General features: G+C 33.0%; 1 protein-coding gene and 1 pseudogene across 2 annotated transcripts; both read left to right on the top strand.

The window, feature by feature from the left end:
* The first annotated feature begins 2,823 nt into the window (after window positions 1-2,823).
* On the top strand, window positions 2,824-5,926 carry LOC112795921 (lactoylglutathione lyase GLX1). Of its 2 annotated transcripts, none has more exons than XM_025838135.3 (9): window positions 2,824-3,030; window positions 3,259-3,390; window positions 3,477-3,601; window positions 3,728-3,792; window positions 3,881-4,093; window positions 4,667-4,714; window positions 4,815-4,922; window positions 5,028-5,180; window positions 5,706-5,926. In XM_025838135.3, exons 2-9 carry the CDS (start codon window positions 3,281-3,283, stop codon window positions 5,745-5,747), a joined length of 864 nt encoding a protein of 287 aa, XP_025693920.1. In that variant the 5' UTR covers window positions 2,824-3,030; window positions 3,259-3,280; the 3' UTR covers window positions 5,748-5,926. The 2 variants fall into 2 exon arrangements, with proteins under 2 accessions (XP_025693920.1, XP_025693921.1); XM_025838136.3 differs by having other exon boundaries at window positions 3,026-3,158.
* A 2,680-nt stretch (window positions 5,927-8,606) lies between these two features.
* Window positions 8,607-11,348, top strand: LOC112795920 (uncharacterized; annotated as a pseudogene).
* Window positions 11,349-13,023: the final 1,675 nt, after the last annotated feature.

Genomic DNA, 13,023 nt, shown 5'->3' with positions numbered 1-13,023 from the left:
GTGACTAATAGAAAAATTTAAATTAATTTAAAGTTTTTTAAAGTTATTCGGTTTAGAGGGATACTCCCATAAAGATGCGTAAAACGTCTTTATGTAAAGACATTTACGTATCGTATTATTATTGGACATATTGATGAACTGGTTATTTTTTAATTTCTTAACAAATTAGAATAAAACCAATTTTTTTATAACAATAACAATAAACCCAATTTTTTTTAGGATTTAACTGTATTTTTAAATTTTTAGGTATTTAAATGTCTGAAAAATAAAAAATCAGGGATATAATAGTCTTTTTATCAAAAAAGTTAAAGATATTCGATTTAGATGATATAATTCGATCAAATCAAATCGGGTATAATAATTATAATACAGACAATTGAGTTTATTATTGTTGTTATAATAAACCAATTTTATTCTAGTTTATAATAAAAAATAAATTATTAACCAATTTAATAAAGATATCTAATAATAACATAACATATGTAAATATTTAAAAAAATATATTTTTAGTATCTTTATTAAAGTGATTTCTTTCGACTTAAAAGATAATACCAGAGAGACAAAAAAAATAGTCAAAACTTATTTTATCTTATTTAATATTATAATAATTAATAAATACTAAATAAAACAAATTCTAATTATTTTTAACTGTTTTCTTTAGTTATTAAACATTTCGGCTCCTCAGAATTGATCCGCTTGATGTAGACCACTACTTTCTTTTTTTTAGACAAAGCCACGTACTACCATGATTGATGATCCACAACAAGAGAGGGGAAAAATAAACAAGAACAAAGATCAAAGAAGAAGCTACCACCATGTCTTGAAATCCTGAAATTAAAAAGCACGAGGTGTCAACGAATTACAACCGTTTGCTTTAAAAGACAGTCAATGATCAGTAGCATAAACTTTCACGAAGTCCATAACCCTGTCCACATACACTCCTCCATCTTTCAATAAATAAATGTCACTTTAGGAAACTAATTTATTTTAAATATTTTGTGATTTGTGAATATTTATAGAATTTATCATTTAACATATATTATTATTATTATTACCGAAATTAAATATAGTCATGCTAATGTAATAATTTAATAAATAGATATAAAGACTCAGATAGTCAACATAATGTCATTTATATAGTATCATTTCCTTTTATTCAAGGCAATCCAATAGAATTTTTGTAATTATTGTGCTAACTTCAAAGTTGGGGGAATAAAAAAGGAAGAAAATAAAATCATGATTATAGAGGTGTGTGTTTCCTCTCTCTTTTCCATTTTAGCTATAAAATCATTCTCAAAATATATTTGTTGTATCTTTTATTTTAAGATATAAAAAATTATTGGAATATTATTTTAATGAATTTTATTTCTATCTATTTTTCAAAAGATATTTTTATTTCCCACATGCATATTTGTTTTTCAATATATAAGACAGAACAATAACCTTTGTTATTTTAAGAGTATGCAAGGATTTTATTAGAAAAATAGTATACTTTTGTGTTTATCCTTCTAAGGGAAAGAAAACGATAGACGCCACACTAAAAAAAAAATTTAGTGTGTTTAATAAATATTGTTATTTCTCTCTTTTGTGTTTATTCAAACATTTTTTTGAATGATATTTTTGGTGTGTTTAATAAATTTTTAATAATAAAAATAAATTATTAAAAAATTAAAAATAATTTTAAATAGTTATAATTTATATTTTTAACTTTTTAAAAAAATATATTTACATAATAAATAAGACAAAAATTTATCTACAATCAATTTTTTATAAAGTTGTTTTTTAATTGTTAACACATGTTATTATTTAGTTTAAAAAAAATTGATTTATTGTATATAAATAATTTAATTAAAAAATTAATTTAAGTTGCAGTTATTTTTATTTTTTTTCTTTGTTACATTCTTAAAATTCGTTTTCTTTTAATTTTTTAAAATTAATCTCAAACTTTTAATTGAGTATATTCTTCTTATTCGTATTTCTTAATTAAATTTTTTATTTCAAATGTATTTTTTAGTTTTTGTTTTTATTTAATTTTTTATGAATGATAAAAATCATTTAATAAATACGTAACTGTTCATTTCATCGGATCATTTGATATTTAGGACGAAATTGGTTGGACGTTGGACAACAATTTTAAAAGATTTACTATTCACAATTTTGTCTATAATCAACACAGAAATTGATTGTGTTGCCGTTACTTGTCAGATTTAAGTTCGGTTTCTTCTTTCTATGTAAATTCTATTTTTTTCTCTTTTATTTTTGATTTCTAATTTTTCCTCCTTCATCATTTCTATACTAAAAAGACACAAGTTTTGTTTTTTGTTTTTTTTTTCTTTCAGAATATTAAACTTTATTTTTTCAAACAATCTGTTTACATATAAAATTAAATAAATAAAAGTAAAAGATAAATTTAGTCAAAAAAAATAAGAAAAAAAACATATCAAATTTATTATTTAGAGATAATATGCAGAAAAATAAAAAAAACTTTAAAAGATTATTATTTAATTTATCCAAACTGATTTAAACAAAAATTATTTGTATAAAATAAATTAATTTTTTTATCAAATCAAATAATAACGTGTCCGTAATCTAAAAATAATTTTGTAAAATTGATTGAAAAACTCTCGACCATTGAAAAATTTTAGAAAAAAATTAACAGAAATAATATAAAATAAAAAGATACTATATTTAATTTAAAATTTTAAGTTGTCAAATTAATAAATTTCTTAAACTTATAATTTTTTTTTGTAATACGATACTAATTTTATACACTTTTTAGTTTTTACACTTAAAACATTAACAAAGTTATCCATTATTTTAGTTATGGAGTCCAAAAAAAAGGAGCAAATTCCACGTGCACACACTACCCAAAAAGTCACAGGCTGTTACTCTATTCTCATTCTCATTTCTCACCAACTCACTCACTCAGATGGTGATAGTATAAAATCCAACCCAGACTCCACTTTCGAGCTGTAGATTCTTGATTCTTCTACTGAGCGCTTCACTCTTCCTTCCATACTCTGCTAACTGGTTAGTCCACTCTTCTTTTTTTTTTTATAATTTCCAGACTTATTACAATCTCTTTTTTATTGTTGTATGTAACTTGTTAATCAATCGCTTCTTCATCTTAAAGTCGCTAAAAGAACGGATTTTTCTAGGTTTTGCACTAACCCCATTTCAGATTTTTTGTTAATTGAGCTTCCCCATCTTCGTCCATGCTTTACTTTTGTCTAATTTATAAAAGGGTTCTGTTTGCAGAGCATTTGCTTCCACGTTAAATATGGCTGAGACTGCACAACCTAATGCTGAGTTGTTGGAATGGCCGAAGAAAGATAAGCGCCGCTTCCTTCATGCTGTGTACCGTGTTGGTGACCTTGATCGCACCATCAAGTACGAATTTTGTTCACTCTGTTAGTTGATTTTTTCCCATCATGTGTGTCTTAGATTATTCATTCAAATTAGTGATTACCTCTCAGGTTTTATACTGAAGCTTTTGGAATGAAGCTCTTGAGGAAAAGGGATGTTCCCGAGGAGAAATATGCCAATGCTTTTCTTGGATTTGGCCCTGAACACTCCAACTTTGTTGTGGAATTGACATATAGTATGTTTCTCTCTCAACAGTGCTTGATTTGTAGTATTTGTTTTAGACTTTTAGTTCTCTAACTATATGTTATGTGTTGGATTGAACTGATTATGAAATATTTGCATATATGATGTTAATTGTCAGATTATGGGGTTACATCGTACGATATTGGAACTGGATTTGGACATTTTGCTATTGCAACTCCAGATGTAAGCGAGTCTTACTTTGCAAAAAGGCTTGTGTATTGGTGTGTTCCTTGTACTGAGAATAAGTTGTGTATATATGTACCAATTATAGGTTTACAAATTGGTTGAAGACATCAGGGCTAAGGGTGGAAATGTCACTAGGGAGCCTGGTCCTGTTAAGGGCGGGTCATCGGTTATTGCCTTTGTCAAGGATCCTGATGGTTACACTTTCGAGCTCATCCAAAGAGCTTCAACCCCTGAGCCACTGTGTCAAGTAATGCTTCGTGTTGGTGATTTAGAGCGCTCGATTAAGTTTTACGAAAAGGTAACTGCTATTGTCATTTCCATAAACCCTTATTATGTTGTATGGTTATATGAAAGTTGCATAAACCTTTTTTGGGCATGAACTTTTTATTGTTATTATTCTGCTTTTTTGCATACAGAAACCTGGCCTGCTAATATGGTGAATCTGAATAGTACTTTTATGATAAAACCTGAAGATCGAAACAAAAAATGAGCATCCATTGAATCATATACTTGTTTTAATGGGCAAAGCAACTGCAAATGTTTGTGCTGAAGCAGTAGAATAATTTGAAGGAATGTGTTCTGTGTTCGTTACATTCAGCTGGATTCTATAAGTAAATCTTTCATTTATGGTTTCAAGCTTTTCAATCCTAGAAGTAGAGTTAGCTGCAATGTTGTAATTGACTATTCATTTGGGTAACCAGACAAAAATGTTTGTCCACTTTGTGTTGCATTACAGATCTAGAATTCGATAGAGGTTTATTCTTGTAATGCATGCAGTAAACCCTTGAAAACTGCACTGATATATTATGATTTTAATGTTGCTTATCAAACCAAATATGCTTTTATTAACAAAGACCTCATATTTGTTTAGGCTTTAGGTATGAAGGTGGTGAAGAAAGTTGACAGACCTGAATACAAGGTGAATTCTCTTGTCCTGATCTTAGCAATCATAGTAACTTACATGGCAACAAATTGTTTAATGCCTGAGATTTTCTTGAATCATGTTGTATATCTTGCAGTACACCATAGCTATGCTTGGATATGCAGAGGAGCACGAGACAACTGTGTTGGAGTTGACATATAACTATGGTGTCACCGAATACACCAAGGGAAATGCTTATGCACAGGTTGGTTGATAGTTATTTTATTATTTAATATTTACCTTCTGGACCTAAACTGGTTACCGTTGTTACTCCTCTGTACCTCTTAAATTTGTGTGTCATGTATAACAGGTTGCTATTGGTACCGATGATGTATACAAGAGCGCTGAGGTAATCAACCATGTAACACAAGAGCTTGGAGGAAAGATTACTCGCCAACCAGGGCCAATTCCTGGCATTAACACCAAGATTGTTTCTTTCTTGGATCCGGATGGATGGAAAACTGTAAGCTTTTATTTTATTTTTTCTCATATTGTGTTCTGTTAATTTCCACTTGATAACTCGCCCTGTATCTAGTTGATTCTGATTATGAATATGAACAACATTCATTTTCTTTGTTGTGTTTAGCTTGATGTAAATCAGTAACAACTGTGAAGTTAAGGCAGGGAGTTTCTCATGATATAAATTATAAAGGATTTGTAGTCACAAAATAAAAAGAATGCATCCTTTCTGCTTTTGTTACTTGGCATCATGGAGTTCATCCTGACTACCTACATAAACTTATCAGAAATTCAAAATTAGAATAAGATGTTTCAGTTAGTACATGAAAGTGTAATTAAGGAAGGTGTCATGCTTTTCAATTACACATGGTATTGACTTGAATAAAAAATAAAAATTTCCTCTTACTTGTTTTGTTTGGAAAAGAAAACTGCCTTATCTGATAGTATGATTTCTTATTAATTAATTTTCCCTTTGTTGGATTCACTTCCATTATGAATGATAACTATGTGGTTGGATTCATTTTTGTAGGTGTTGGTGGACAACGAAGATTTCCTGAAGGAACTGCAGTGAACAGCTCTCTGCTGGCTTTTCACAAAATATGAAGTAGTACTTCTTCTGTACGAATAAGATAAGATGTGTCATGTGTGTCTAGCTTTGAGTAGTGATGAGCATGTTTCTTTATCCATATGTAATGTAATTGACTCTAAACTCGGTTAATAAAACTCCTATTTCCACTGTGCTTCATAAAATTACAGTATTATACATTCTAGGACCAAGTTTTTCCCTTTTTCCCATTTGCTGTTATTTTTTGACACATTTTAATTGGCTATTATCACTAAAATTCAAACCATCTATGATCTATCTGTGTGTAATGGTGATCTTAGCTAAGACATATTACCAACATCTTCAGATATTAGATAGTGAGTGAAATATTTTTGAAATTAAACAGATGAGTCAATTTATCTTTTAATTTTTTTAAATGATAAGTTTTCTACTTTAAAAAATGTAGCTTCTGATAGATGTTAAAGTTTTGCCTCACAACCTTAAGTTTATTGACAGTTAATGTCACGTCATGGATGATTCCACGATAAAGAGGTGTTTGTGTAAAGAGAATAATGACTAGCGTGTATAATTTATTTTAAAAAAATAACTTATGTGAATATTGAAATTGATTCATATGAAGTAATTGATGTCTACTAATTTTGATCAATTTTGAATACCATATTAAATATAATTAAAAAGTAACTATATTAAATAATTGTTACCATATCAAAATAGTATTTAACTGTATACATCATTTAAAATGAGCTATTTAATTGATCATTTTAAAATATCAAAAAACAAATTAATTCATTTAATCGATTTCAAGGAACAAATGAGGCTAATTTTTTTCGATATTGAAAGAGTGTGGGAGTTGTGCTTGGTTATAGTGTATACAGATGTTAGACACAGATGTGGGAACAAGTTTTTCTGAACAATAACAGAGAGAAATCGGACTGTCCGAATTCTTTGTTAAAAAATTCGTTGACCATTAATCGGACCGTCTGATTAGTTTTTTTTTCTTAAAAACAAAACGGATTCTCTGTTTTAGACTATTTGTTTTTTTTCGTTTTTTTAAAACCAAAATAGACCCTCCGTTTACACATTTTATTATTTTTTTCTTAAAATCAAAACGGATCCTCCGTTAGATTTTTTGTTTTTTTCTCCTAAAATCAAAACGGATCCTCCGAGTTTTATTAAAAAATATTTTTTTTGTAGATATCCTTTAATTGGACTGTCTGAATTCTTGGATCTAAATTCTTCGGTCCGATTTCAGCTCTCCTGACACCACATGTAGAGAAAACACCCTTATTTTCTATAACGTTGTATCACCTTACACTCTTTTTCATATTAAAAATAAAAAGCCAACAAATGATCATTACTGTAAAATCCCATAACGAGAAAGAAAAGCATTCAAGCAAGTTTCAGTAAAAAGTCATAGAACTTGTACAGAAAAGCTAGGTAGGGATTCATTTAGGGCTGTCATTTTGATTCCTATGGTTTTTGTCTTTCTCTCTCCCCAATTAACCAAAGTAAAGATAAAAAAATGAATAAGTCAAGTTTTAATTTTCTAAAAAAGAAAAAAACAGAAACAAAAGCTAATAAAGCTGTTTTCTTTTCACGTAGCAGTTTTCTAGGGGACCAATGGGCAACGTACATAAAAGATGAACTCTACTTGTAAGATGCATCTCTTAAGATTCCTGTAGTTTGACTTTCATGGAAATTTGCTGCTGCTGTAAGCCAAAGAAAATTGTTGAATACTTTCACAATGAATTTGATCGATAGAGCAAGTGAATGTATGTTGGACATGATAAGTTCATGAAATCAGTTTTACTATTATAAGTAGTATGTTTAAATATGATATATGTGTTACGTTTTTATCCATAAAATAACTGTGTGTAAGATTGAAGGTTCGCTTAGCATTAGTCTCTTTCGATAATTGGCAAATATTGGCGATTGTGTTACCTAGATGGGGACATTGGCATCAAATATGGTCCCAATCTCCTCGACCCAACAGTGTGTATACAATGGTAATTAGAAGAAAAATAAATAAATAAATTGAACGTTGCACCTTCTGGACTGGTCTATGCTTTGTGACTTTCAATCTCAACTTTAGACCAACATTGAAATGCTCTTTTATTTACGTATGAAAAAATTAGAAAATTATTAGAATTTATTATTTTTAATTAGTGTTAGCTATTGATATTTAAAAGTATAAGATAAAATATGTTGTTTGATTATTAGACTAAAAAAATTAGATTAATAATTAAAAACAATAAATTTTAATAGCTCTTTAACATCTCTCTTTATATATCTTTATTTAACTTTCTTTTCATATTATAAGAGACCATCTATTCAAGTATTATGGCAAGTATATGGAACGAAATAGCTTAATACTATCTATGTGAATAGCTTAAAGTTTGAAAACACTTTTTTAGACACCTGCAAATGTGGATTTTGTTTAGGTCTACCTCCATCTAATCTAGTTATTCAAGGACTAATCTGATTTTTTTTTATTTAATTGCATTGTTTAAAAAATATATATTGGATTGGGGAAACAGCAACATCACAAAAGAAATGTAATACTGCCATATTATATTTTTATAAAAATATTTGATATTAAAAGAGACATGGTCCTAACTCCCAAAGTGGAAGAAGCAGCCTTTTGTCAGTAGATCACTCCGCAACACCTTGTCTTATTGGCTTCTTAATTTTCTTTTCATATAACCTTAGCATACTGATACTTAACTGCATACATGCAGCTCATATACTACCCCCTGCATGCATCTCCTAATTTTTATTATTATAATAATAAAGTAAGATAAGTGACATGGCAACAGGGAAGGGTAATAATAGAAGAGAAGTTAGAAGGAAAAAGAAAAGGCACAAGAAAACAGAGGATGGCTTAATCCACGGAGCAAGCTTGTTCCCTTTGCATAGCATAACAGTTATTACGTACTCATTCATCCATCACTGATCACTCCCACCAACTTACGAAACCAACCCACACATCTTCCTCTCAGAGAAGCAATTTTTCCAAAGATGGCCAAGCAAGCCGCTCATGAAACTACGTCGTCTCAGGTCATTAAGCCAGAGCAGTATTCTCACAGCCCCGCCCACTACGCCGTCGTTATGGCTGACCACAACGCACTTTCTAGAATCATCTCTGAGCTGCCCCATTCCCCGACCCGGACCAAATCAAAACCGACTCCGACGCACTCTCTCAAGAACTACTTTTCGAAAAGATTTCCGCCGTCCTCGACCGCCGCGACGTCCCGCTACGAGAAACACCTCTCCACCTTGCCGTCCGCCTCAACGACTACCACGCTGTCCGCGCTTTGGCTCTCGCCGGCGCCGACGCATCCCTCCAGAACGCCGCCGGATGGAACCCGCTCCAGGAGGCGCTCTGCCGGCGCTCCTCCGACATCGCGCAACTCCTCGTTCGCCTCCACCACCGTTCTGCATGGGGCAAGTGGCGCCGCCGCCTTCCGCGTCTTGTTACCGCTCTCCGTCGCATGCGAGACTTCTACATGGAGATCTCGTTTCACTTCGAGAGTTCCGTGATTCCATTTATCGGCAAGATCACTCCGTCGGACACCTACCGAATCTGGAAGCGTGACGGGAACCTCCGAGCTGATACATCTCTCGCCGGATTCGACGGCCTCAAAATCCAACGCGCCGATCAGAGCTTTCTCTTCTTCGGCGACAGCAATTCAGAGCTTCGAATCCCCTCCGGCTCACTGCTCGTGCTGAACCGCGACGATCGGACAATCTTCGATGCGTTCGAGCACGCGGGAGCTCCTATGAGCTATTCAGACGCCGCTGGGATCTGCTCCGAGACAAGCGTCTACCGTCCAGGAATGGACGTGACGAAGGCGGAGTTTGTCGGAAGAACGAACTGGAGGCGGCAGGAGAAAACGGAGACAGTTGGAGAGTGGAAAGCTAGGGTTTACGAAGTGCACAACGTGGTTTTCAGTTTCCGGTCACGAAAGGCCGCTTCCACCAGCGGCACCGTCACTGGAGAAGCCGACGCGACGGCGAGCGAGAAAGTGCTGCCGTTGGAACTGGACGAAGACGACGATGGTTTTCTCGTGGCGGAGTATCCGAGTTTTGGTATGAACAATGACATGAGAAGACACAGCAGTTTCGTGAGGGAAGATAGGGAGTGTGTTCCGATGGCAAGAAAAAGTGTGGACGTAGTGCTTCCTTCGGCAGCCCTTCAGCCTGCAAGGAGGTCATCGGCGAGCATTAAAGCGGTGCCACCTCAGCCACCAAGGAGATCATCGGCGAGCGTTAACATGACAGCACCCCTGCCACCAAGGAGGTCATCGGCGAACATAAACACGGCAGCGCCTTTGCCGGTGCAGACGAAGGAGAAGGAATATGTGAAAAGCTTGCGGCCGTCGGTGTGGCTGACGGAGCAGTTTCCTTTGAAGACAGAGGAGCTGCTGCCGTTACTGGACATTCTGGCGAACAAGGTGAAAGCAGTGAGGAGGCTCAGAGAGCTGCTCACAACAAAGCTCCCGGCGGGGAGTTTCCCGGTGAAGGTAACGTCTCGCTCTCCCTTGTGATGGTTAGTTGGTTGACGGTTAGGTTTGTTGGGTCCCACAAACAGAACAGTTAGGCTTGGAATTGGAAAATAATAGATTATGATATGAAAATATTATTAGATGTAACAACTGACTGGATTTGACTTCTGAGTGTTGGACCTTGTCCGCTCAATGGATTAAACATGTGATTTGACAATACAAAATTACAAATACAACCTGTAATCACATTATTGTTCAATAATTAAATAATTATTTCTAGGGATGAATGATTTGTTTTGGTGTGGGGTCAGGTTGCGATACCGGTGGTCCCTACGGTGAAGGTGGTGATTACTTTCACCAAGTTCATGGAGCTGAAACCTTTCGAGCAATTCTATACTCCATCCTCGAGTCCTTCACATTTGTTCAGTGAAGATGACGATGATGATGCTCAGCGAAAACCAGAAAGAGAGTATTCTTCCTTGTCGTCTTCATTTTCATCCTCCTCATCATCTTCTTCTTCGGTGGCTTTAGATTTGAATTTGGATTCAGACCCTTTTGCTATACCTGATGGGTATAGGTGGATTAGTAACATAGATGATAGATCACGGAAAGGAAAGAAGCCCAAGCCTGTGAGAAAGCCCAAGTAACTGAGAAATTAGAAATATTGACTTGGAGTCTGACTAGGAAGATAATTCATAAGTGACATAATGAATAAGGAATGATTATGTTTTGGTGCTAAAACTTGTATTTGTTATGCAGTTAATATGTCACGGCCGTCAGATTCAATTTCTAATCAATACTGATTGATAAAAGGTGTCATTACTTACAAGTTAGAACTGAATCACTTTGCTTATTTCGTGGTTTCTGTTCGTAATACCTTAGTAATAGATAGATTTTTTTTTTCTTTTTTTATCTGTGGTTGACGTTGTATTGCCTTTTTGAGTATGGTGCCAGGAATTGAAAGGGAAAGGGGAATTAAGGTTTCGTGGTAGAACCGATGGCCAAGTTTAACTTTATCGTTTCTAATAGCATTCCCTTCCTATCGTCATGTAGTGGCAAAGTGGTAACTTTCTTTTCTTTTCAATGTCAATATTCCAGAAAACTAAACTCTTGTACCCACCAAAAAATATGGCAATGAGAATCACAAGTGGCTTGTGCTCTCTAAATTTGCTGCTGTACATGCATTTATTTTGTTAGGTAATCGTTCAGTCCCTGCTCTGTACCCAGAATGTCCACTTCAATTTGTTTAGTGCAGTGATTCCAAAATAATAACATGCGTTCTTTTCACAAGTCATTCAACAATTTCTAGTAATAGAAAGAAGTGTTTGATATGGTCTTGGAGAATGATTAAAGATGAGGCAACCCATTGTGCTTTTTGACTGCTTAATATAACGCCCTAAGCTATGATGACACTTACATGTGATACCTGAATTAAAATTCTTATATAGTTCTACCGTACAGTATATATATATAAAATATAAAATATTTTTCACATAAATTGTAATAATATATTAGTATTTTATTAACATTAATGTATAAATTAATTTGTTAATTATTTTTAATATTTTTTAATTATATAAAATATTTAAAATATATTTTATTTTAATAATTAATAATATATACTATTTTTAAACTCATTTTAATAATACATATTAAAAATAAAATTGGACACACTAATACATAATGATACTTACATGTATTTTTTATTAAAAGTTAAGACATAGTTGTTGGACATAGAAAATATGTGTATCGAAAGAATATATATCGACGTGTATCGTATCTGAAATGTATCCGACAATAAAAATAGTGTCCGAGCTTCGTAGGCGTAAGTATTGGGTTGGTTATAACAATTTTCATACAGTATGATTCAACTACATTCACTTGAATTAGGCTCCATTTGCCTTTACAGCTTTATTTTATTTTCATATATACACAACTCAGTCTCCCTTATACGTAAACATTACTTCCTTGTGATCTTTCGTTACGTTCCTTTTCCTCCTCGTTTTGGACGAGGCTTTATTTCCTTTTTCTTTTTTAAAGTCTTGAGTAACCAGATCTTTGACCAAAATTTCCTTCTGACTAGTATGTGTTGAAATAAAGATACAATTTCTAGGTTTTATTTTACTAGATATAGCATCGGAACATAATTTATAAACACTAATAACGGAAATCATATATATGTTACTAGATGACGATATTACAAGGAATAAATGACATTATATTAATTCTTAGCAGATACAACAAGAGCAGGGAGAATCCATGCATTGATACAATCTAAGTGGACGACGACAAATACTTTTGGACTAACTATGCAACTATGACAAGTTTAACAAATGCTGGCCGAAGTATCACGACAATGAGACAAGTTTGAGGATTTTAAAATTCAATTATAAACAAAGTTTTCTTTGGTTAGATGGAAATAATAAAATTGGTGGGTTGGCCACTCAATTGTTACAAGATAAATATAACTTTGAAGAAATAAAAAGCAAATAGCAGGAAAAAATAGGCCATTTCTAACACCGCATCACTTTGTTCGTTTTAACAACTCCTCCTCCTCCCTATAGAGTTTCCCAAATCTAGTGCATCTAACACCGACTCATACAAGGTACTATTCACGTCTCCTCTATGATTATGAGCAACTCTTAAGAGTTAAGACTTTCTAATAATTATGGTAGTAGCGTTGAAAACTTGACATGGTCTTAGAATTTACACATTTGAGTATTATTTATGACATGCAAATATGAAAAGTTGCAAGTTTCAACAAATTTCAAGCTAAG

Source organism: Arachis hypogaea, chromosome 4 (assembly GCF_003086295.3).
Source record: "Arachis hypogaea cultivar Tifrunner chromosome 4, arahy.Tifrunner.gnm2.J5K5, whole genome shotgun sequence".
Taxonomy (NCBI): Eukaryota; Viridiplantae; Streptophyta; class Magnoliopsida; order Fabales; family Fabaceae; genus Arachis; species Arachis hypogaea.
This window is presented reverse-complemented; position numbering and strand designations above follow the sequence as displayed.